The sequence below is a fragment of the Amphiura filiformis genome, chromosome 20 (assembly GCF_039555335.1).
Source record: "Amphiura filiformis chromosome 20, Afil_fr2py, whole genome shotgun sequence".
Lineage (NCBI taxonomy): Eukaryota > Metazoa > Echinodermata > Ophiuroidea > Amphilepidida > Amphiuridae > Amphiura > Amphiura filiformis.
Genome location: NC_092647.1, coordinates 33670124 through 33697498, shown reverse-complemented (window position 1 = coordinate 33697498; position 27375 = coordinate 33670124). Strand labels below are relative to the sequence as shown.

At 38.1% G+C, this 27375-nt stretch overlaps 1 protein-coding gene across 1 annotated transcript; it reads left to right on the top strand.

The window, feature by feature from the left end:
- Positions 1–997: 997 nt before the first annotated feature.
- Positions 998–25476, top strand: LOC140142659 (uncharacterized). Its single transcript, XM_072164657.1, has 13 exons — positions 998–1211; positions 11459–11601; positions 13169–13199; positions 13842–13896; positions 15897–16359; positions 17046–17251; positions 18728–18838; positions 19782–19895; positions 20752–20870; positions 22365–22422; positions 23572–23643; positions 24352–24460; positions 25250–25476. The coding sequence occupies exons 2-13, from the start codon at positions 11534–11536 to the stop codon at positions 25377–25379; spliced, it is 1536 nt and encodes a 511-aa protein (XP_072020758.1). The 5' UTR covers positions 998–1211; positions 11459–11533; the 3' UTR covers positions 25380–25476.
- The last annotated feature ends 1899 nt before the right edge of the window (positions 25477–27375 follow it).

The window sequence follows — 27375 nt, the reverse complement described above, 5'->3', positions numbered from 1 at the left end:
TAAATGTATAAACTTTGAAATTTACATGAATTTGAAGAGCAGAGCTTCGAAATGTAGCTAAGTCAGGTGATGTGAAATTCTGCTGCGTGACCCCTCTGCGTGGTAGAATTATATTCATAAAATATTGAATTTAACAGATATCGTGGGTAGCCAACCACGATTTATCAGCATTTAAAATATATGTTAATTAACAAAGATAAATAATAAAGAGTACAAATGGCAATTAACTAGTAAACAAGCCTGAAATCTTAAAATGTTGCCACGTGATTTCCCGAACACATGATATGTTAACATGTGACCACTATTCAGATTTACCGTAAATATTTGGAGTATGCTTGCACATCATGCACATACACTGTGCATTTGTTTATTTCCGTATAAAATCAATAATTCATGCTGGGAGCCAAGTAACATTGTCTGCTCAGAGCAGATTGGTATTTTATTTTACTTGAGAGCATAATAGAAATACATAAAAACGAATAAGGCGCCATGATGGAAGGTCAGGTCGGGTATCAAAGGTTATTCATAACTTAAATACTACTTGTATTTCCCACCTTGCCTCTGTCACATGTTTCCTTCATATTATTGACAGCAAGTCCTAATTTTGACTTTGCTATTGCAAAATGTCATTTCATATCAAATTAGTAGACTTTCTTTGAAAAAACATATCACTGGTGCCTGATGGGAATACCCGTCCGCCATTTCATTAAACTGGATCGTTTTCGCCTGTTTTGCGCCCAGATGTATTGGGGGCGCGCTATACTCTCATTGAACAGGCAAAGTTCGCAAAACTAACAACGTTGTTATTTGCCAAACTCAATTAACATGATCCAAGGGGTCGAACATGAATTATTCATAACGAGCTATAACGGATCGATAACTGGCCTCACTTTCTAGCTAGTAAACCAGCTGAATTTTTCATAGATTTTGCGTTGCTAATAGAACAACCGTGAATTTAGTGTCACCCCCTTGCTACTACTGGAGTAAACAATTGATGCTAACAAACAGTCAACTACACGATCGGTGAATCGGTGATATTGTTTTGTTTTTTATTTTTTGAATAAGAGCAGTTTTATTGAGCACATTTAGCTCCTAGACGAAATTAGTTTGCAGTAAATAATGCCAGGGAAATTGTTTTATTACATGGTAATCTGTTACCAGTGATTTGGCTTATTTTTATGCGTTGCAGTTGGGACTAGTATTGACTTGAGGTAAGCTTAAAAATAAAAGTAAAATTTAGGCGGACGCAAAACTTAGGGAGGATTTCGTGATACACCTACCATGCCTACTATATAGCTAAAATAATAGATTCTCGATCATGTGTGTGAAATTTGTAATAGTAAATTGCGTCAAGCGCACAATGCTTGCCACTCTTACTCTTACTCTCTTACTCTTACGAAGATACTCATCAACGCCCCAGGTTAGTACGAGGAACCCATACCGTACTTAGCTCTGCTGGTACGGTATGGGCTGATGTATATGCAGAAAGCGAGTGCAGCGTAATTTCAATTAGAGCAATTCATAAACAGTACACGGCTCCAGACGCTTACATATCTGCTTGTTTGTCATAATATTAATTACACGGGTTGTTGTACTTCTTACCTAAGCGTGCATGGCTGAAATTGTAATTAATACTCCATTATGAATCCAGAAAAAAATAAGTTTTCCGGAGCACACAATCCAATGTAACTTCAACTTTAAATGCCGTAAATATGAAATATCACATGATCAGATGTCACGTGGTACATGTCAGCTCTGTGCCAAAAGCGATGTTTAGGCTGTTTTCCCAGTCGCTGCAAAAGCAATCATGTGAAATGAAAATGGTACGGCCACCCATGGCGTCGCAATCAACTAATAAGCGATGTGCACTAGTCTATGAATCAAGCCTTTGGAGTAATTAAGCCTGTGTAATTAGAGTTTGACACATAAAATATGACTTCCAATTTTAGTGCCGTAGGTTGCATGTACTGAAGTTTTTTAGATGCATTTTTCATCTTTTTTTGGTGATTGTACATGCAATGCAGCATATGATTCTTTTCATAAGGAACACAGGATTAGTTTGATGAACAATTTAGAGTGAGTATATGTGTACTTTACTGAAAATCGATGCACTCAAACTGAGCTGCCTCTTCTGTGCAAACTTAAAATAGGGCAGCATCAATAACGAAAATGTCATACCGATAAATGACACGTCTGTTTTGCCCGGTTTTTTTAAGTTTGCCTTGCGAACTAGCCCCAGGTGGGGTCAAACGACAAGGAATAGGGAGTTCGGCGAAATACGGTATGGGGGAATTCCTATCTGAACGCATGGGGAAATACCCTTTCAAAAAATCGTTGTTTAGCATGGAAATTTTCATTGAAAATGTATCTAAAAATTACAAGTAGTTTTGAATATATTTCCTTTCATTTACCATCGTTTTTTTTACATTTAATTGTAATTTACCTTCCAAAAAAAATTGTCAAATCAGCTGACTGTGGCGTAAAATCTGTTCCGTGATTTCACTAAGCGCCGCCATTTTGAAGTTTAACTGATGTGTTTGTTGTCATTAAAATCCATTTGTTTTCTCTTGTTTGACCCGGAAATGCTTCATGTTTGGTATCATTTTGAAGCTTAGAAAATAGGAAACAATAATATTGGGTCAAATTCATGCTAGTATCTCATGGTTGACGTCATATCAACAGATTCAGGGATAGAGCGAAAAAGTTCGAAATTTTTTTCGTAATTTTTAACGTGAAAACTCATCAAATTTTGTATCACAGACTTGCAGTCACCACGAGTCACCCATATAAAGATAAAATTAAACCATTTCTACTTCATAATATCATGTTACCTTTCCAATATGAGCTGCCGCAAAATGCTGCAGCAGGGTTTTCCACAGTATGTGGAATATGGGGAATCAAGAATGTTGAAAAAAGCTTAACATTTAGTCTCTTTACCAGTCGTTTTTTGTGTAAATAATTATTTTGGTACTCATGATCTGCCGCATGACTGAAGCATGATGGGATAAGAAGTGTTTACGATGTAACGTAATTTATCAGTTGTGTGTAGTACCATCACTCATGCACTGTACCTATTGTCTTCCCATAATGCATTGCGGTGCATTATGTGAACTCAAAGTAAGCATGCAAGGGATTTTTCAAAATGTTTTTAAAAATGCATAGGGCAGAAAATATAATAGTCATAAGAAAAATAAATATAATTTGTGCTTTATTCAAGTTTATTGATTTTTATTTATTGAGATTTCTTTTCATTATTTAAAGGGGCATTTTGTGATGGATGGCCTCATCCTCCACTTTTCTCCAAAGTTTAGATTTTGATACCACAGGAAAGCTCTGGACTACATAATGTTATATCCAAAATATATCTTGCAGATTCATTCGCTAGGTAAAAATGCAAAAATATAAAAATTTTATTACGTTGTGAGATGAAATTAAAAAAAAGAAAAAAAATGGAGCAGTCTAATGCACACGTATATCATGCATAACTCGAAAACGCAAAATCTGTATTAACTGAAATTTTGGGAGTCGGCTTTTTTCGTGGATATCTACTGAAAATTGTCATAACAAGAGGATGCTAGAATCACAAAATACTCATTATTCACTCTCTTGGCCATATAATTTTCTTTATTTTTCCATCACAACAAAATCAGAGATGCCGCTCTTATATATTTTCACCCTGTTTTGAGACTTTTTATTCTAAATTTACGCACTATTTCAGGTTTTCAGACTTTCCAAGTGGTACTTAGTGGCATCTCTGCATAATATTCTTTTAAAAGATATCAAAAATAATGCAATATGGGATGCTGAAACAAACTTTTCTTGGCCTTAAATTAAATGAGACACTGAACACAAAGTCGTAAGTTAAATGAGACACTTTGAAACAAAGCTTTTTATTAAACTTGTATTGTCTAAATTTCTTTATTTTTTTTTTGGTTGGTCAACACTTGAGCTCATTTTCCGCATGCACACTGGTGTACTGTCATTGCACTTGCAGTTGGTGCTTTGCACTGAACTTTTCAGTTTGTCTGTGATCCAGCTTGAATCTTGATATCTGCATTCAGAAATAAAACAAAATGATTAGTTTGATATAAAGGTTGCATAATAATGTTCATTTATGTTCACAATTCTCAACACATTTTTGAACAAACGTTAATCCATAATGGTTCAACCTATTAAATCACTTTAAACAATAATGGTAAGAGTATTTGATGCTCTTTGAAATACCTAATACCATGGTGTTTGGGTTTTAGAATACAGCTTGTTACCAAAATTAAGGAAATGCAAACCCAAGTTTGCTGCCTTTCAAATTACAGACACTTTGCATGTACCAAAGCAACTTCTAATGGCCATAACTCCACCATACTTAAAGCTATTGAGCTCATTTTTCACCATTCTCTTAGTTTTTCAACACTCTTTCCAGTGATACCAAACTTGTTAATGTTCTATGAAAAAATCCAATTTCCACCGAACTCCCTACAAGGAATATGGTTGTGCGCTACGAGGACTGCTTACATGCCACAGAAGTGGTCTTTTATGCTTTCTTTGAATAACTTGGAGTCTTGTTGCTGTGTTAGAGGAGCTGGGAGAGAATTCCAGTCCTTAATTGTTCTGGGATAATAAGAGTATTTATACACGTCTTTATTGACTTGTAGCTCTTGGTAGCTATTTATATGACTGCGTTTGGTGAGGCGATGGGGTGGGCGAAGTATCTTTTGCACTGGAAGGGCCAGGTGACCCTCTCTGGCTTTGTGGAGTATTGACAAGCGGTCGATTTTCCTTCTATCCTGTAGACTGCTCATGTAAGTTCTTCATAAGTTCGGTGACACTCGTTTTTCTACTGTAATCATTTTTTTTATGAAACGGACTGCTCGGCGCTGGATCGCTTCAATTTGATAAATGAGATCTTGATTATGAGGATCCCAAACAGCGGAGCAGTATTCGATGGTGGGTCTGACTAGCGTATTGAAAGCTGTGAGTTTGGTTTCTTCATTACATGATCTGAGATTTCTCTTGATGAACCCGAGTGCCCTATTACCCTTAGCTGATATTTGGTTTATGTGGTTTTCCATTTGAGATCTTTTGTTATTTCAACTCCCAAGTATGTATCTTTTGAACTTGTTTCTTGCAGTGGTGAATCACCAAGCTTGTATTTGTGAGTGAAAATGTGCTTTGTAGCATGTGTAATTTTGAGAACCTGACATTTATCTGGATGGAATCTCATCTGCCAGGTTTTCTCCCATTTTGATAAAGAATCCAAATCCTGTTGCAACACTTGTGCATCTATATCATTCATGATTTCTTTATAGATGACACAATCGTCTGCAAATAGAGCGAACTTGAGACGATATATATTTTCAGGGAGGTCATTAATAAACAAAATAAATAAAAGGGGGCCTAAGACCGTCCCTTGGGGAACACCTGATCGAACAGGGACCCAGCCTGAATGATCGCCACCCACAACGACCCTTTGATGTCTTTGGGTAAGGAAATTTGTAATCCAACGGTGGGTGTTATTTTTGATACCAAAGTGATCTAATTTGAGCAAAAGGCGATTATGAGGCACGACGTCAAACGCCTTTGCAAAATCCATGATGATGACATCGGTTTGTTTACGATTGTCAAGAGATTGAGCGAAATCATGGATTGTCTGGATTAATTAGGTGTTGCAAGAGTGTTTGGACCTAAAGCCATGTTGGCTATCTGTAAGAATGTTGTATTTTTCAGGTGTGACATGATGTTGGAGTGGAGTATGTGTTCAAATACCTTACAACTCACGGATGTTAGCGAGACGGGTCTATAATTTAATGCCTTGGTCCGCTCCCCTTTTTTGAAAATTGGGGATATATTTGCCTGGCGCCAACTCTCAGGTAAATTACCAGAGGCAAGAGATTTTCTGAAAATGATGGTTAGGTCTGGTGCTATCTCAGATGCATATTCCTGCAGGATACGGGATGGAATACCATCAGGGCCAGAGGCCTTGTGAATATTGAGATTTCTGAGCAGCTTCTCAACTCCGTTCACATGGATATCAATTTCAGGCATGTTTGGGAAACTAGGTGAGTTAATGTGAGGTAAATGGTCCATGTTCTCATGTGTGAAAACTGACTCAAATTATGCGTACATAGCAATTCTGCTTTTTCTTTATTGTTTGTAACCAGAATGTTGCTTTCATCTTTCAAGGCTGGTATGCCAGTACTATCATTTCTGAGACTTTTGATGAAAGACCAGAATTTTTATTCCCCTGTATGCAAACTCCACGGATATATTTTCTATAAACTTGTCTTGTTTCCTTGGAAACCTCTCTTGGAGGGAGCGGAACCTATCCCAGTCGTCAGGATTTTCAGTTTTATTTGCATGATTGTATGCTCTTTGTTTTTGTTTCAGTCTACGCTTGATCCTACCATTTATCCATGGAGAGATCTTACTACCAGACACAAACTTGGATGGGATGTTTTTATCCATCGTTTCATTTATTGAATCACAAAAATCGGACCATAACTGATCGACGGTTTGTTGATCCACATCCATCTTTCAAAATCCTGACTGAGCTGGGTCAAATCACTTTTGATCTGGTCTTGATTTGCCTTGTGGTACAGGAAGACCTTCCTAGGTCTACTTTTATTGACCTTGGGTTTTATATTTATGGTCACAGACGGAATACCGTCATGGTCACTGATACCAGGCACAACTGTATTCTTTTCTACAAGGGTGCTGTTATTAGTAAAAAGAGGTCCAGGATGTTCTCCTTCTTGTGGGTTTGGTCACAATTTGTTCCAAACCATAATCATTTGCTATGTTTATCAACTGCCGGCAGAGCCGGGTTTGGGGCAGAGTGGTAAAGTTGACTGAGTAGCCCAATTTACTCGGCCAGATTAAAATCACCTGCAAGCCAAATGTTTGGTGATTTTGACATATCAATTTTGGATAGGGAGAATTAAGTTGATCAAGAATATCTCCCTTAGAGCTAGGGTGTCTATAAAATGCACCTACCAAGACAGCCTTACTGCCAACCAACTCCAGTTGAATCCAAACAATCTCGGCATCCGCATCCAAATCAAGCATATGAGCAGCAATAAGGTCAGCCTTATAGGCAATAAAGACACCTCCATGACCTTCTGGGCCAACGTCCCTTGCCTGTCTTTCCTAACAGCGGTGTAGTTAGGAGGGACAATTTCAGCATTACTTATGCTGTCATCAAGCCATGATTCGGTGCCGATAACCAAGTCAGGTTGGTGGTTATCGAGACAAACTGCAAGTTCGGCAGTTTTGCCCTTAAACTTTGAAAGTTTATGACCATGACCTTTAATTGGTGGCGAGTATTGGTGGTTTTGTGGGTTTTATTTTTGGATTTTTGTCTTTTTCCTCCAGTATGCGTACTGTTTTGGTTAGTTTTATTAAGAGTTTTTGGAGAGGATTGAGCCATAGGAGACAACAATTCCTCAGTTTCACTTAACGTAACGCGAACGACAGTAAGCTATAATCAAATGCAGCAAACCTTTGTTTTGACGAGTCGAGCACGACTACCGTCTACCGTGATGTTGCAAATTCGGAGCTAAACAACACGAACGGCACACAGTTCATTCATAAATTTCCACTCGGCAACAGCAGATTGCCTCAGCAGCCAATCAGAGACAAGTGCGTCCAACGCAGTAAATACGCGATGTATACGGTACTTAAAATACGCACTCGTCAAAGGTTTACTGCATTTGATTATAGGTAGAATCATACATAAAATTTTGAACTTTTTTAGAATATCTCCTTAAAAATGCAATTACATGAAAGATGGCAATTTTCTTTAAAATATGCTGGTTCAACCATGTAATTACAAAGTTATGACCAAAAGTATGTCACCTTTTTATTGCCAAAATTTGCATTGGCAATTGCAACTTTTTGGATCACAAAAAGTTTGTTCACCTCCTAATCATGCCTGGCTTGCCATATTCTGTCGGTCCAACATCCGGGCTATCTCTAGTCTCGGGCCCAAACTGCATGTGGCTCACGGTTTGTTATGAACAACAGAAACCGGCTGTGAAGGAGGCTACATAGCGATGTTGCTGGAGTGATATTCAATTTTGGAAAAAACAACACTCGACCATGGAATTTAATTTTAAGTTTGTCAGTATATAAACCAGGGCTCCGCAAATAGCGGCGCGCGCGCCACATGTGGCGCGCCGTTGCTTCCCAAGTGGGGCACGGCGCCGTTTAGATTTTTTTTTAAATAAATAAACAATGCGATTCCCATGTTATCCTTGTAAAGACAGGCTAAAATAGTACAAAATATTGCACCAAATGGCGTCATTTGCACCTCAAATTTAAAAAAATCGATTAGTGTTGGCCGATACCGATCTGTGAATCGGAGATCGGTGCCAATATGGACTGCATCGGCCTTGAATCTGAATCGGCAGATGAGCTATCAGCTGCCGATCTAGCTTACCGATCTCTGAACTTGACAGTAATAAAAGTACACAACAATTCTTTAAGCTTACCATTACTTTCTTATGTAACATTACTACTATTTAATGCCAATATATTTCCAAAAAACGTTCTCACCACCGCCAGAATCATGTCGTTTCATACTGTATTTTATAATATTATCCACTCAGTGACAACACTCCCGACTGTACAGTGCGTCCCTGGGAAAAATGTGTAAACACTTTAACACTCGACACGTGCGCCCTTCAATGTCGGGTTTCCCAAGGTGAATTTGAGGGCATGTTATTTTTAGAATTGCGCACATTCGCGCTGTTCCTCCTCACACGGACGATTTCATCTCTTAATCTCCGAACACGTGAATTCTTTCTGTAAACAACTCTGCACAACCAATCAGGATGGGAATTCCGCGGTATTCCCCAATACGTCATATGCATAAATTATTATAATATCGATGGAGCTGATTTAGCTGCAGGGTCATCGAATCAATTCGCGCAGTGATTAGCCTAACTTGGTACACACACAAATCAAAGTTGATTCGCGGAGAAGAAAGAAGAAGAAAACAATCAAGAGAAATGGATTAATGATTAAACTTCCGACAATCGGAGGCACTGAGTGAATAACGCTGGGACTTGGGGTGTAAAATGGTATTTTATTTGGGTTGATATTGACATGAAAAACCTCTAAAAACGGTCATCATATTACATAGTCACAGGTTTGGGGAATTAAGCTTTGACCGTTAACATTACTGGGGCCCGACTTGAATGAACTTGTACTGGTTGTAGAATAACATTTAAGGAATCTGAATCGGGATCGGATCGGCCCGATCTGCTAATTTTCAGATCGGAGATCGGCAGATCCGATCTTGGGTTGGATCGGCCAACACTAAAATCGATAGCTTCAGAGGGGGGAACCCCCCTCTGACTCCACCCACGACTTCGCAGCCATTGAGTGCCGCTTTGCAGGGTTTTTTTTATTTCATGTGGCGCTTCAACAAATCTATTTGAGGAAGCCTGATATAAACGGTAAATCAATTAAGTTTCTTCCACTCTGAAGACTTAGAAACGGTTGTTTGACTCCACTGACTATTTGCGATCGAAATTTACATAACACCAATGACAGAAATCATCAACAAAAATCGAATCATGGACTTGTTTTCACTCGACCGTGAGTCGCATCATCAACCGGAAGTGACGTGGCACGGACCGACAGAATAGCATGATTCGACATTTTCCCATTGAAACCTGTGCAAAATTTTAAACCATTTTAGCTAAAATGCGCTTTACTTTCATGATGTCCAGTTGCTTGTGTGTGGTTCTTGAAGAAATTCATCAGGTTTGTGTAATACAATTAACAGAATGTTCTTCTTGTCAAAACCAATTAATTTGACTGACCTGACAGTTTCGGCTATCTTGGTCGAAGGCCATCATCAGAGTGAAGGTACTTGATACTTAGATTATTAATACACAGATTGGAATTTTTCATGCCTGTGCCCTCTAAGCGTACTCGAATTCAGTTGACGCCGGTACAGCGTACATATGCGAGAAGTTTCACTTGACCGTTACACAAACGAAATGGCCGTGTAATGCAAGGAACATGCGGTATAAGTGTACAGTACTGTACACAAATGTTTAATAAGCTTAACTTAAACCTCTTCTTTTACAACAAAAAACGTACTTGGAATATTAATAAATTGGACTAGAATACAAAATAGGTGTGGTTTATAGTGAGATCATGGTAGGTATTATAGAAGGAGAATTCACGAACCCAGTTCCCTTTGTACTATGATCGTTATGAGTCGATACTGAGCAATCAGGTATGAATGGTGCACTATCGATTTGCTAAGCTTCGATATCTTATCTATTGAGCTAGGCCGGTTATGAACCACCGTTATCGCGACTTCTAAGCAGAATAGCGTCATTTTACCCACAAAGCATTGTGGCGTGACCATAAACAAAGGAAAACAATTTACTTCCGGTAATTTTATAACGCCAATATTTCTTATGGCCAAGCTTGGCGGATCGTAGAAACAACATTGCCAGTCTTGGAAAGCCTTTCCAAATCATTTCCTCTGGTTTAAAAGTCCCGCAGACACCCGCCAGTATTACTATTCACGATCAGAAAAAATTCATAAATTCACCGTAACTTTGGAAGGAAATGAAGGAATTCGATCAGGTTTTCGCTAGTAAATCAACTTGAACTCGGAAACACAATGACGCAATCAAAGATCATGTGACCGATGCAAAAGGGCACTAATACCATCCATTTCGATGCGGTCACCTAGGGGGTCGGTTTAGATTAAATTTTAAAATAGATGATCGATATTGTCGCATAACGATCATAAACATCAAAGGCCGTGTTTGAGGGACTGCACTGATTAAATCCATTCAAGTGATGACTCGCGTTGAATAGCGTAATCGGCTTAACCCTATTGAGTGGATTAGGATTTTTCTGTCGAATCTCCTTCTATAATACCTACCATGGTGAGATCAATCTTGCTAGACCAGACACTTGTGTTGCAACAGCATGTGTAACTGGTATTTGGCATGGATAGCAATAACCTTATAACCAATAGCTCTTGGAACGGAAAGTCCCGAAAATGTTGCGTGCCAGAATTGAGAAAACCCCTTTGCTTCATTAAAAACGCAAATTTCTCGCACGAAATGACAAAACCAGGGTTGTCACTACACTAACACTGGTCGGTGCCGGTCGGTAGTAACCAGCACTCAGGCAGACCAACCGGCACTCAAGGGAATATGAGGACTTGCCAACCGGCACTAAAGTAGAGAAATTGTACTTTTTACCCTAAAAACAGCTGGAAAGTGACGCATGAGAGTATTTTGGACAAATATCATGGAAATTTAGCCGGCACTAAATTCAGTCTAGTGACAACCCTGGACAAAACGTGCGCAAAAACTCAAGTTAGCGTGAAACCTGCATGGTGGTGAATGGTGATGAACATAAAGAGTTTTGAAAAACATTCCTAATAATTAATAGTGCATTCATTTGTTTTAATTTCATATTACAGATTACAGATCTCTTTAGATTCCAAATGCAATTGCAGCCATGTATGAATAGGTAACAGATATGCGTAAGCGTCATCATGTCAGAGATGGCAGCAGCCAATGCTATGATAGTCTTGGAACAAGGAGATACAGAACAACCAAGAAGGTACAAAATTTTATGTAATATTTCATTATTTTCTTCAAATGAGTATGCATAATTCCAATTTCAATTTTGGAAGAGATAATATACTTTTTATTTTTTAAACTTAAATGACTTATGTGACCCGTTCTCACATAACCAGGAACATGTCACAGATTTCATAATTTGATATTTTAATTGATTATTAAGCACTAGTTTTAGCTTTAAAATGGTACACAAAGTTTGTTTCTACCATTTATACTTTTTAAGATATGACCATATGTGTACATCCATATCAAAACGATGCACCTGTCGGCTGCTACATGTGCCTCATTTCACATAATAGCTAGGAATAAATACCAGACTCATCTCATGTGGAGGTCATTTCAAATCATCCCCAAGTGACATGGTTATGATATGTTCTCTGTATTAATAAGCCATGTGACTTGGGGATGGTATAAAGTGACCCCACTCGAAATACGTCTGGTATTTATTCCCAGTTATGTGAAATGAGACACATGTAGCAGCCGACAAGTGCATCGTTTTGATATGGATGTACACATATTAGTAATACAATGTAAATTATGTTTGTGTAATTGCAGTTCTGAGAAATAAGGTATTTACTTTCTAGATTTACACAGGGTGAATGGGGACTAACATCATTCAACATCCATGTTGATTAAATACTTACTTTTAAAAAAAATACTATTGAATTTTGACAAGATTATAGTGTACGGTACTATAAATAAATATACTTAAATGAAATTTTCTGAAAAGTAATATTGAAGAGCTTTGTTTCAAAACCCCTTACATCCACTTGCCCATTTTTGAGAACACATCAAATAATCATCAACAAAATCACTGATATATGGGGGTTTGCAACAAAAGCAGTTTTTGGCAGGATGCTTGGGTAGGATGAGCATCCTGCCAAAAACTGCTTTTGTTGAAAAACACCTTATATCAGTGATTATTTTGATGATTTTTTGATGTGTTCTCAAAATTGGGAAAGTGGATGTAAGGGGTTTTGAAACAAAGTTCTTCATTTGTTTGGAACATGACTTCAATTGGATAACTAAAAATGAAGTCTGACGATGTGTACCTGGTTTTGTAAGAATGGGACCTTTTAAAACATTGAAGGCAAAAAAGAGACCCTGATTGTTGATAAATAGCCAAAAATGGAGCCCTGATTGTCCCAAACCTCAACAACACTGTATGCTTAAAATCCCACCTTTTTATTTATTTTGATGATGTACGGTACACCTCAGGCAAATTAATTGATATTCTAGGGCCTTTGTTTCCCGAACCCCTCAAGTGCCATGTCCCTAACCCTGGACCTATAATAGCCAACAGCAGAATTGAATTTTGGATCCAATACAGAGTATGTTTAGTGGATTCTGGATGCAAGCATGTTTACATATAGGCTTATGAATTTTTCAGATATGTTTAAAGCCAACCCAACTTACAATTATGCACATTGATCTTTTATTATCTTAAGATCAAGATGCATGCACTACCAGTCTACCATCCTCTGTGCTATGTAACCTTTTTCATTAGTAATTTTTTATCTCATTTTTCAAATTATTTTCTTTTTCAGACCAACTTCGGGAAGAGTTTCAATTAATAAGGTAAGTTGCAGTGTTTTGGTTGTGTAGGCTCTCTGCAGTATTATGAGTAGAACAAATTGAAAACACCTAATAATTATGGTGAATTAGTTGGCTATGATTGCATCTGTGGCCCTGTGTTGTAGAGTGTAGACACTCTTTTGTCTCTACTGTACTGTTCACACTTCTAAATTGGTTTAAAACACAAACAAAGTACCGTATTCGTTCCAATATAAGCTCCCTTGCCCCAATACATGTATAAGCGCCCACCCAGGAAATTTCCAATTTGCTAAAGGGTACCATCAATGTTGAAGTGACAGATAGACGTTGATACAGTGAAATAGCTGGAGTACTACTAGTCCTGTGTAAACTTGCAATACATTTTCTACATCAGAAAAGCTACTATAGAACGACTCGGGATCCTTTTATAACATACGTAAATTTGTGTCTAATCAACACCCCTCAATACGAAAAATTAGGTAAACCAGGTAAAAGAATAAGCGCCCACCCAAAATGACTTTAGGCGCTTAATATTGGAATGAATACGGTAATTTAAAAGTGAAATATTCTTATTCACATCTTATTGGGCTTCATTGTTAAGTTCATGACCTTCAACAAATCAACATATTCATAACAATAATTGTATGGCAATTTGTTTCCCTACAGGTGCCAATCAAAAGATCAGGGAGCTCTCTTGAAATCATTCCACCTCAACCAGATGGTAAGTGTCTAGCAATTCATTACAACAGTAGCATAAGCATAATTGTGACCATACCCCATGAATGGGCTGTAATGCCAGCAGGGCTTGCTTTGAGACATGGTCCAAGAAACTTTCCAAAAAACATATGAAAACAAAGGATTTACAACTCTTTTGCTGATTTATTTACTACCTTGTAAACAAGCAGCATATGTAATATTTTGAGGAGAATTTGCCTGGACAATATTTCAAAAAAGTGAAAATGCCGAAATTACATCCCACTCGTGGTGGAATGTCACAAATATGCGGGTATAGCTATAGTGGTGTAAATGACAAAGTTTCAAATTCTATCAAATCTTTGCTATATTCACTGGTCCTACTGACTGGTTAAAAAAAGGTGGCAGCCTATAAATGCAATTCGCTAATGTAAATTCAACACATACAATTTGAATTTGTTGTATTGTGACAGTCAGGATCGGAATCATATTATACATGGAGCTCTCAAAAAAGATGTTATCGTATATATGCTGTGTGTGCAGACACTTTATAGCAACGTATCAGTTATCACTTTCACAACATGCATCAACCCTGTTATACAAAATATTGACTCCACATGAGCAGGAAAAATATTTCCCCCAAGGTGAACTGAAGGATGTGAGCCTACTATTTTACATGGATGAGCTATTTCCTACAATAAAAAGGAGTCAGTATTTTTTTTTATAGCGGATGAAAATATTCAAACTGTCACACAATGAGTAACCAATCTGATTGCTGAATATCAGTGTCAGATTCATCCACTGAGGTCAAGATGTTGAGTGGGGCATGAGTTTTCATAAAAACTGCCTATTTACTGGTGACTAGCGGGACACCCGCGCTACGCGCGGGTCCCCGCTAGGTGAGTAAATGGGAGCGTTCACTAAAACGGGAGGAATTACTGAACAGGTAGAATCATTGAAAAGGTAAATTTCATTTATCTGAGTCTGACCCTCGTTAAGCCTAAGTTTCCATTTTAGCTTCTTTCTTTCTTTTTAGGTTCTTCTACATGGGCCAATTTTGTTCCATTTTTTAAAAACATTTTGCTGCTAAGCTTGCAAATTTCCGTTACCATGTTTTTTATTTACTCAATCCCGTTCCCATTATTTTCTAAATCTGTCCTTTCTTACATTTCCCTGTTGACTTCCTTTTTTATTTGCTGCTTAGCTTGTGATTTCCCGTTTTCATGTTATTTATTTAGTTCTGTCCTCAGTTTAATAGCTTTTTTTTTATTTAAATCATCTAATTTTATTAGATTTTATTATTATTTCCTTCTTTAGCCTATTTTATTCCCGTTTTCATTTTCTTACTGTGACTAACTGTAGGCTAACCCACATACTCGTAGGCCTACCTGTTTGTCCTCATTTTGTTTTCTTTTTTAATTACAGTAGGCCTACCTCTTCATGTTGTTTGTACTTTTTAACACACATCTTTTCCCCAGTATTTATTACGCCTCGATCGGTCGTTCACCCGTATTATCATTCATTCTTGCGACTCTCGTCGTTTACGCCGACATGGCGTAGTGCTTTTCGTTACCACCTTGCGCTATCGCTGCGCTTCTGTGCGCCTTGGCATTAGATACGCCCGTGACACGCGCATACGGGCTAGCTTGACAACTGACTCCTTTTTGTTTACCCAGCATAGCAACGTACCACATTTTCACTGATTTTGAGGCCAATTCTTGACCGTTTTCAACCAAATAAAGTTTAAACACGTTCCCGTATATTCATCGATCTCCCGTATGAATTTGGCGACATTTGGATCGAAACTGACGGAGCCTTTATAGCATACATAGATAGATACATAGATACATACAACATTTCCCTATTTATAGTAAGATTATGTCATCAGACTCATCACATGTCACAAGTATCCAGCTTACAGAAGGATGTCAAAGGAAGTTTTTGTAAGTTCATAAAATCTATCTAAATAAATGAATGTAAGCTCACACTAATTTAAAACCTCATACTGTACATTTTCCACATCTTTAGAAAATGGGGACAACACTAGGGTTTCAAATGTAACAGCCAATGATGAACGCCCACCAAGCCGTCCAAGCAAGAAGTCTTCTACCAAAGATAGGCCACCTAGCCGTCCTAGCAGCAAGACACCTACCAATGATAGGCCACCTAGCCGTCCTAGCAGCAAGGCATCTACCAATGATAGGCCACCCAGCCGTCCAAGCAGCAAGACACCTACCAAAGATAGGCCACCTAGCCGTCCAAGCAGCAAGACATCCTTGCACCGTTCCTCCAGTCATGAGAATGTGAGACATTCCCAGAGTGCAGGGTCACCCAGAAAGAAAGATTCTCCTGCTGCAGTGAGTGGTGATGTTAAGAGGATACTTGCAGAGAATGATGGGAGAAGTAGTAGTGCTGAGGCTAGGATAGAAAGATGTGAAACACCACCCAAAAAACAGGTGTACTTGCCAAGTGTCAGGAGGAACTATGAGCAGTAAGTAGTATGCTTTGTACAGTGTTCACCTCAAGTTTGGTAGTGATGTCAGTGGTTTTTGCGGTTGCACTGCAAGTATGGGACAAACCACCCTTGTATGTGTATGTGAAATACTGCGACCAGCAAAATACGCATTACCCAACTGGCCCACTACCAAACTTAAGCGAACTTAAGTATAGTAAGGCTGCGATCACATAGAAGTATACGGTATTCGCTATACGATTAACGCTCATTCGATCAGGCGGAGTTCACATAGTATACTCAAATGTGAACTCAGTCTGATCGAATGAGCGTTAATTGTATAGCGAATACTGTATACTTCTATGTGATCGCAGCCTGATGAACAAAAGAGATTTTGTTTTGGGATCTCTTGAGATACCATATCTGACCTTTGGGATATTCCAACTGAAATCCATATACCCCCTATGGAAGCCATAACATTAATGTTCCACACAGTGAGTGTAGATTTTAAATGGAGTCACCCATTCAGGTAGCCCCATTAGAAATTAACACTCCCTGTTTGGGAGATTAAGGTTATGTCTACCATAGGTGGAGTACGGATTCAGAGCTGTTGAGACATCTTTTCAAATAATGTTTGTTTGAATGACATGTGCTATTTAGTTAAAACATTGTATTTACACCACATACATAATGCTGTGGACTGTGTATATTCATTTTAATTTCAGACATGGCATGCCAAAAGATGATGCGTTGGACGTCAGACTACGCGAGGGCTTGTCTAGTCCAATAGAACAGGCAGCTTATCATAGCAACCCTAGCAATGGTGACCATGACAACAAAGGAACTAAAGAGAATATTGATGCATTGCTTGAGAGATTATCCATGAGAGTGGATGGAAGCAAACTTGATGGGGAACAACAAGAAAGGAAAGGCAAGTCAAATATCAACTTAAATTTAGATAATAAGAGTTTGTATATAATATATTGTTCTTTAGAAATGTAGGGAGGATTCTGTAAGGTCAAAACACTTCCAAGTCAGGTTTAAGCAGGTAGTTTGTATACTATTTTTCATCCTGCCGAGGCAGTGACGTCAGTGTGTATTTTGTTGGACACAGGTTCAAATTCTCTCAAAGCGCTGATGTAAACACACATACATTGGGCTATTCCATTTAAAATCCACATTACCCCTGTGGAAGATTTACCTACCTAAAGTTTTCCACAGAGGAGCATGAGTATCAAATAGAATAGACAGTTGGGTAACTTCCATTTTAATTACTCACTCCAGTTGTGGAAGATATCTGTAAAGCCACAATACAGAGGAGTATGGGTTTCAAATGATTAACCCTGACCAATTACATTTGAAAAACATACTCCCCTGTGGAAGATATTTCCAAAATCTTCCACAGGGTAGTGTGGATTTTAAATGGAATAGCCCATTTTAAAGAGATGCTGCATGTATGAATGTGCAAAACAGCTGCCTCAACATGTTACCGACTCGCCAAGATGTAAAATAGTATAATTGGGAGGGAATGAATGGATTACAAAAAAAAGGATATTGTTCTGTTATTTTTCAACTAGGAACATCCAACACATGTATAAATGTGACATCAGGGCTGTCAACTTTTTGGAATTGCTTGGCGTGAGACAGAGGCGTACCGGGATTTGCCGACTTCAATGTTTTGACCCATGATTATTTGAGCCACGGCGCTCAAGAATCTGAAAAGGGTGGGGGTGCAGGAACAACAATTTATTCATGATGATGCGTGAGATTTTAAACATTTTTCAGCTTTTTGCGTGAGATTTACTTTTAGGCTTGAGATTATACTACCTTGGCGTGAGACCGTGAGAAAGTGACCCAATGCGTGAGACTCACGGCCAATGTGTGAGAGTTGACAGCCCTGTGTGACATTTTTCCACAAAATGAGTGTAAAGTTGGTGGTTTTGAGACCTTCCAGTTGTTGAGTTGCTAATCTTTGTTTGAAGACACCTGTATAGTCAGTGGTATGTCTTTTGTGAATGATTACATAATATGCTGTACTCTGTATTCAATTCTGTCCTCATTCACAAATGATCCACACTGCCAATACAGATGTCTTCAAACAAAGAACATCAATTCAACACTTGGAACATCTCGAAACTCCCAACTTGAGACTATGCTCATTTTGTGGGAGCATGTCACAAATGCATGGCATGTCTAGGACATAGAAAAGCTGGCACTGCATTCCTTAAAGAAATATATGAGAGCTACAATAATAAACAGATAACATTCAATTCTGCATATAGATAATTGAATTGAAGTACCATAACAAGAAATTGATGCTGAAATTGTCAAATTTGATAACGCTGTAATATTACATGACGTTTAAACTTACAATTTATTGCAATTTGTGGTCATTTCTATGTGTTAGGATCAGGAGGAAAGAAGAAGCATAGATCACAACCAAAGCCATCCACATCTGATGAGCTTGCAGATTCTGATGCATACTATACAAGCCCTGGCACTGAAAAACAACATGAGGGTAAGTGGCAATTTGATAGCAAATAATAACAGTGAATTGGCGTGCCAAGCGGCGGTGATTGACTCTCAATTAGCCCAATTTTGAAATCGAATATAGGATATTTGGGCAGTTTTATCCAAATCTAGAGAATATAAATCACCCTATTAGGCAGAAAAGCACTTGACTTATAAAGCTTTCGATATGCCAGTGCATTGTTTTTGTGAATTTACTGGTTTTGTACTTATGTTTGTAGTTGGTGTCAAAAGTCAATGTCAGTTTCTTCCCTAGCTCATCAGGGCAAGCCAAGATTTCATCAGTTCAAATAGTTTTCCAAGGATCATAGTATGGTTGTGAATTTCTTCAGAGAAATTCTTGAAATGTTGTTTTCTCAACTGAAACTACAGTCCTGGAAAAAAGTCTTGGAACAGTTCAGTATCATGCATTAAAATCGACTCCCACTGGCCTTTCATACAATGTTGATTAGCAGTTAATGATCGAAGGCTTGGACCCATATCATCCGGCATGATGTTGGGCCGTCAACATTGGTTGGTGGGGAGCAAGGAGTAATATGTCTTCAAGAAGGGTTCAAGCTACGTGCACAATATTGTTTGAAAATATGTTAAAACTATACAAATGGTGAGATGCTAGTAAACAATTTGGAATTTGGTGTTTCAGGGAACTGATTTTTTGATGCAATGTGTAATAATGCATTGAATTTTTATTTCATGAAATATTAAAATCCACCTGTGAGTCGCGATGCTCTGGTCGCTCTGTTCCGTATGCTTGCAATTTTCCCTGCGCTCACGTTTTTTTTGTATTGATAGTAACCAAGTGGTTTCAGGATTAATAATAGGACAAAAATCTAGGTAAGACAATGATTCCATGGGATATTATCATGATTATTAGACATAAACTTGTACAACATGTACATCAACTACTCTTTTTTGGTCATCTTTTGTTCCAGAACATTCTGCACCAATTCCACACACAGAATCAATTGTACCAGCAGTGCCAGTCCCTATTCCTCCATCAGCAACAGATCCATATTATATCAGCCATGGTGCGCAGGAAAATGAAGGTTAGTAGTAATTCAATTGCCATTAATTGTTTGTGCATTTATTTCAATTTGATTTAAATGAGTGTGATTTTAGGGCATTTGATGTCAGCATTGATTATGGTGTCTTTGTCATTCTCTGTTTGGGCCCCAGAAACAAGGGATTATTTGTATACCATTAAAGGAGCATTTTGTGATCCACAGCCTCATTCCCGACCCAAAACTGTACAGCCGGCCAAGGTGGGACATCCAGGACATACTAATATCTCCATACGTTGGTGCTCCAAGCTCTTATGTCAACTTTTGGGGGTGAAAATTTTCATTCGATGCAGAAAAAATTAAAATTGGGAATTTACACACATAAACATTTAGTATACAGTGTATCTGAACTACCATTTTTCACCTTGATGTGGTGATGACATCAACGTGTTAAGGCGTTTGCATTTATGCGGCGTCTTTAAGCGTGTGCATTTGTGTGTGAATGCTAGCAATTTGAAGCTGCGCCATATGAATTGCACACTGAGGTCACTCCCACATCAGGGTGAAAATGGTATAATCATAATGATGGAATTAGACAGTTATCATTTGACACATTCGGTAGGGGCACTTACTAAAGTTTGTTCTGCATATAATAGGCGAAAAAATTAGACTCATAACATTGTGTATTGATGTAGAATGGCATGCACACAGTTGTGCACAGCACTTCCGCTAGTTGCGTGTTGCGTGACCCCGGTGCGTGACTGGTGCAAACTTATGTGACTTTACACAAGCAAATAATTTTCGCCTATTAGAAGCCAAGCAATCTTTAGGGTAGAGATCTTGTGCATTGAAGAGCCCCATAAACCACTGAGTTTGGGTGGTTTTTTTTTTATATTTACAGATGCATCTGAACAGTCAACAGAAGCACAACCCAAAGCTGGTGATGAGAGTAGTAGTGATGAGGATGATACTGAGGATGAGGATGAAGAACCAAAAGCACCAATTGAGTTACTAGGAGAGGTAGGTTACTAGATGCATCCATAGTACTTGACATAGTGATATGTGTAATTATGTTAAAGTTTATGTAAATCTAAATTTTGTGAAAGAGAACTAAAATAAACAAAGCAAGTTTTTCATTTTTTATATATGAAGAGTTGAGATGTGAAATGTGATGTAGCCATTTTTCTAAATTTGTCATATCTAGGCAAATATAACTGGTCATACAAGGGTCATTCAAAAAGTTCTACCGCCATCATCATATCTCTGTTATCTTATGTGCCAGGCAATTGAAATTGCCCACGATTATACTCTTAAATCTAGGCTACAAAATAAAAGTTATTTGATGAAAATGGAATTTTTGATTTTTAAGATGTGTTGGTTAAAGCGAATACAGATTTGGTACATCGGAAACAGAGGCCAAAAGTTTAAAAGCATCATATTGTAGCTTTGGATAATGACCATAAAAATGTTTTCAAGATGTGGTTGTGAAACTGCTTACTCAGGATAAATATTTTGGTGCTATTTAAGCTCCCTCACATGCTTTGGGACTTCAAAACAAAATGAAACATGTTTTATATGATAAGAAAACATCAAAGGGTTCAACAGATACACAAATGTTAGTGACATTTGCCAGTTTTCAACTAGACCACATTTGAGGGTAATTTGTAATTATGTCCTATTTTAAGCAATAGATGCATCTTGAGGTGGAAATAAGATGAACAGTTTGTTAATAACATTGTGTATACTTATTACTTACAAAATACAAAAACTTTGCATAAGACTTATTTGACTTCAACTTATGAATCAATTAATTAATATGACTTGAACCAACAAGTGCTCACCCAATCGAAGTCAACAACCTATGGAAAAGGGTCAATGCAAAGGCTATTCTGAACATGTATTGGTTTTGTTGTTCAAAAGACACAATACCCAGTAAACTGTACCTGTAGTCCTGTACTATCTGCAAGCATTAGATATGGATTAAATTATTTGTACAAAAATTAAAGCAATTTAATCATTTTCAGAAATAAATCTGTGATGATTTCTACATAGATGTGGGCAACCTTTTTAATCACCATTTGCATTTCCTTTCAGACCTTTTCCGATGTACCAAATCTGTATCCACTTTAACCAACACATCTTAAAAACCAAAAATCACACTTAAATCAAATAACTTTTATTTTGTAGCCAAGATTTAAGAGTATAAGCATGGGTAATTTCAATATCCTGGCCTGTAAGAACAGAGAAACAATGATGGAGGTAGAACTTTTTGAATGACCCTCGTATATACAGAAATGATAAGAATATATGTGTTACTTTTTATATTAGTTTCAAAAATTTATCATTGAATTTTTAACATATGGTGTCAATTCTTAAACTTAAACTTGAATTCAAAGATTGCAGATGTCAGATGTCGGTGGCTTTAACCAAACAAATTTGTAAATGGTGTTCATCGCCTTTTGCCGCATCTTAACTTTTAAAATTTTATTCTTATTTGTTTGACCTTTTCTTCAGTTTGTTGAAGCTGTCATGGATGAAGAATGGGAAGATGCTGACAAGCTTTGTAAAATGGGTGAGTAATGTGTTATGTATCATTCTTACTTTTGGACTATCTGGGTACTAAGCCACACTCTCAATATTCAAGACTGACCTAATGTTAGGGTACTGTGGCAACATGCTGGGGGTAGTTTGGAGTGCTGAGTTGAAAGCTAGATAAGTAAAAATGCCTGTAGATTAAATTCAGTCTTTCACTTTCCCCATGGTTTATTTAGAATTTGGTAAATATGTATACTCAGGGCTGGAAAAAATGTAAATTTCTCTCCAAATTCTTATGTATTTCTTTGTTTAAGGACCTTAATTTCCCTTCAACCTCCCAATTTCCCGGGAAAGAGCTTCCCACTTTCCACATTTTTTCCAGGCCTGTGTATACTGGGTATAATTCTGGAATACCCTGCACTCCCTGTTTTTAGGGTTGGGGTTAGGCTAGGGTTAGGTTTAGGGTTAGGGTTATAATCAGGTTTGATTAGGGTTAGGATTATAATAGGATGGGTTAGGATTAGGGTTAGGGTTATAATTAGGGTGGGTTATGGTTAGGGTTATAATTAGGGTGGGTTAGGATTAGGGTTAGGGTTATACTTGTTTGCAGGTTACTCCAGAATTATTCTGTATATCGCAGTCAGTTTCATCCCTAGTTTGTTCTTGGTGATACTTACCCTTGCAGTCAAGGTTAATATCATGAAAGTGTTATATCTCTAGATATGGGCTTTTCCAGATAAAGACATGACCTTTATCTCCCCCACAGGAAGTGTGAATTTCAAGTGGGGTTAGGCTGAATGAGTAACTCCATATGAGATCTACACCCCCTGTGTGGGGGATTAAGGTCATATCTTTCATATTGGGTACCATAATGCTTAATTTTTAATGGAAACATTTGACTTCTTGAAAGATAAAAAAATAAAAAAAAAATTCGGAAGTTTCTGCACAGATGATATAAGAAAGAGACTGCATTTCCTTTTTTAATAGTAAAATTTTCTACCATTGATCATTATTTTCTCAAAACAAACATAATCACATTTTCTGTTGAAATGTAAAGGAATTTTTGCAACAAATTTCATTTCGAAATGATATATGATCAGAATTGGTAACTAGCAATTGAAAATGTTTCCATATTATAGTATTATTGAGCTTGGTTTAATAAATTGCTTTTTTTATCATCTTACAGTTTTGATGTACGAGCCAGACAATGCTGAAGCTAAACAGTTTCAACCTCTGATAGAGGAAATGCTGAGAAGAGGTGAGTATGAAAACCACCTGTGTGTATGTGGGAGTTACTCGAGAAGTCTAGCTGTGAATATGCTTAGCGATAGCTTCACATTTGTGAACAAGCAAAATTAGTCGGATATTGGGAATATTGATTTTGAGATATAGCCAATAATGGTATTCAACTTCCTTTGTGCTTTATTGTTCTGAGTAACACTAAAATGACTATATCTCTGGAGGTTTTCAGCAAAATAAAGCTCTGAGAGTAGCTCATGTCATGAAATTGAAAACTGAAATTTGATTTTGATCGACATCAGACTCGTTTAGCTTGATCACATCACATTTGAGGCTAAAGTACAAAAGCTATCAAAATCAAAAGTTATTGATGAAGCATACCAGGTAAAGCAAGAAAATTCCAAAGCAAACAGCTGATCACGATGGGCAATCAAAAATTATGGGAAATCTAAATTTCTAATTCATAGGCCTTTGGATATTGGTGGATTAAGTATGTTCTTGAAATGGCTTGAATATTTTTTCTTACCGTTCACCCCCTTTAATACTGCAAAAATATCACGCTTTATAGTGCGCAAATACTACGTGTGCCAGGTCTGGCACTGTGAGAAGTAGTCACTTGTTAAATGTATGTAAACACAAGTTCCTTGCATCCACCTTGGAATTATAATTTAAGACAATATGGTTTACTTCATTATTTCATCAATCAACACTATAATTTATATTACAGAACGTGAAGAAGAGCTGTATGGAAGTGATAGTGATGAGAATGGAAGCTCTGATGAGGAGGAAAGTGATGAGGATGAGAGTGGGGATGAGGATGATTCAGATGAGGAAAGGTAAGTCTGACTAAGACATTTAAATAAGTATTTATGAAAGCAGCTACAATTTGATTGTGAAAAAGCATTAAAAACCACTGCCTGTATCTTTGGTCAGTGAGAGGCAACAAGAGACCAAAGTCACAGGGAACCAGGGAACTTGTGTCCATGCGTCAGTGACTAGTTAAATGCCATAAAAACTTGTTAGTTAGTATAATGTGCTTGCTATCGAGGGCTTTTGAAAACATGAAATTGTACCGAAGTGCAGCGCTTAACTGAGCTAATGGGGTTGAAATACTCAATTGCAACCTTTACACTTTTGTGGATGGGGCTCTTCATGTTTTTAATGTTAATGAGCGATATACGCGGAGCTTTATATGCGCCGCCCAACGTTTAGACCCGTAATCAGCCAGTCAGATTACCACGTCTGTTGTTATGATTGTCAGACGATTGAATCAGCCAATCAGAACCCCACTTCTGAGTTTACGCTGTAAACTCTCTCAAAATGTAAACAACTGCCGTTCTTCTTTAGCAGAAACTGTAGATGAGTCATTTATCTATAGAATTGTTTTTTGAAATAGCCAATAATAGTGCTCAACTTCCTTTGTATTTCATTGTTCTGAGTAATGCTAATGACCATATCACTTGACCTGTAAGTCTAATTATAATGTACATCAAAATAACGCTCTGAAATGGCACATATAATTAACTTGAAAACTTAATTTTGAATTTGAAAAGTGTAAAAATAAATGCAGCATGAAAATTTCAAATTTTACTACTTCTACAATATTTGTTTTTTCTGTATTACAGCTCCAGCAGTGAGAGTGAATCGGAAGACAAAGAAGAAAAGGATGATGGAAAGAAAGAAGTCGATCAGATGGAAAGAGAAGCTAAGATGATGAAAGCTATACAGAATGGTGGAAATGATGGACTTAGGTAGCCAGCTAAGAAAAGATGCCTTCTGATATAATGAGCTATCCAATATGACAGTCATCTAAGAATTCACAGAACTTTTTAGCAAAATGGTGAATATTCATGGAGATACGTAGCTTGCGACACCATCACGGCGTCTTCATTCAGCGTAGTGATGTTTTGTTTACAATCCTCGGTCACATGACCACCCGATGGGTGGTCAAGTGTCAACAGATCATTGTAGATGGCGGGCAGGTCGTATCCGGCGTCCCTGTTGGCGTGGGTCTTTGTGTCTTAATCTCTATGGCTTCCCTGATCTTTCTGTTCCAAAATGGTCTTCTCTGCCGATGACTTCCACATCTTCAATACTAATATCATGTTTATGATCAGCTTTGTGATCACCGACTGCTGTTCGGGGGGCAGTGGTTCTAGTATGTTCTTTGAAAGCGGGTGCGAGAGATCTGCTTGTCTCACCAACATAAGTGTTCTCACAGTCGGGGCAACTGATTTTGTAGATTACACCACATTTGTTGGGTTTTGGGGTTTTGTCCTTGGATGTACTAGGAAAGATCTGATGGTATTGACCGGTTTGTGGTAGCGTTGACCCGTGGTCACGGAAAATATAGGATAGTTTCTCAGAAAGTCCTTTGATGTATGGCAGCGGGACATTGATTTTTCTCTCATACTGTCCAGTTGTTTCTTTGCGATCTTTCTTTTCTTTGGTTTGGGGTTTTAAACATCCAGGACTTATAGCCGTTTGCCTTGAGTGCAGATTTTACATGGCTCGTTTCCTGTTGTTTGTCCTCCTCTGTAGTGACTAATTTGTCCACTCTGTCCATTAGCGTTCTAACCACTGACCTTTTGTGCTCCAGATGGTGGTTCGAGTCAAAATTCAGGTATTGGTCAGTGTGTGTTGGTTTTGCGATATATGGTGACCTTGGTGCTACCGTCATCCTCAACATGAATACACGTGTCCAAGAACGGAGTTTACCCTCCTGTTCGGGTTCGTTTGTGAACTTAATGTTCTTTCGAGGTCAAGGCTCTTGCTACAGCCCCTCGCCCCCGTCTTTTTTTTGGTTTAGGACGAACGTATCGTCGACATCCATGAATATGACATAGATGGATTTACATCGCACATCAACAGCCTAGACAAGAACATTAAGTTCACAAACGAACCCGAACAGGAGGGTAAACTCCGTTCTTGGACACGCAGTATTCATGTTGAGGATGACGGTAGCACCAAGGTCACCATATATCGCAAAACCAACACACACTGACCAATACCTGAATTTTGACTCGAACCACCATCTGGAGCACAAAAGGTCAGTGGTTAGAACGCTAATGGACAGAGTGGACAAATTAGTCACTACAGAGGAGGACAAACAACAGGAAACGAGCCATGTAAAATCTGCACTCAAGGCAAACGGCTATAAGTCCTGGATGTTTAAAACCCCCAAACCAAAGAAAAAGAAAGATCGCAAAGAAACAACTGGACAGTATGAGAGAAAAATCAATGTCCCGCTGCCATACATCAAAGGACTTTCTGAGAAACTATCCTATATTTTCCGTGACCACGGGTCAACGCTACCACAAACCGGTCAATACCATCAGATCTTTCCTAGTACATCCGAAGGACAAAACCCCAAAACCCAACAAATGTGGTGTAATCTACAAAATCAGTTGCCCCGACTGTGAGAACACTTATGTTGGTGAGACAAGCAGATCTCTCGGCACCCGCTTTCAAAGAACATACTAGAACCACTGCCCCTAACAGCAGTCGGTGATCACAAAGCTGATCATAAACATGATATTAGTATTGAAGATGTGGAAGTCATCGGCAGAGAAGACCATTTTGGAACAGAAAGATCAGGGAAGCCATAGAGATTAAGACACAAAGACCCACGCCAACAGGGACGCCGGATACGACCTGCCCGCCATCTACAATGATCTGTTGACACTTGACCACCCATCGGGTGGTCATGTGACCGAGGATTGTAAACAAAACATCACTACGCTGAATGAAG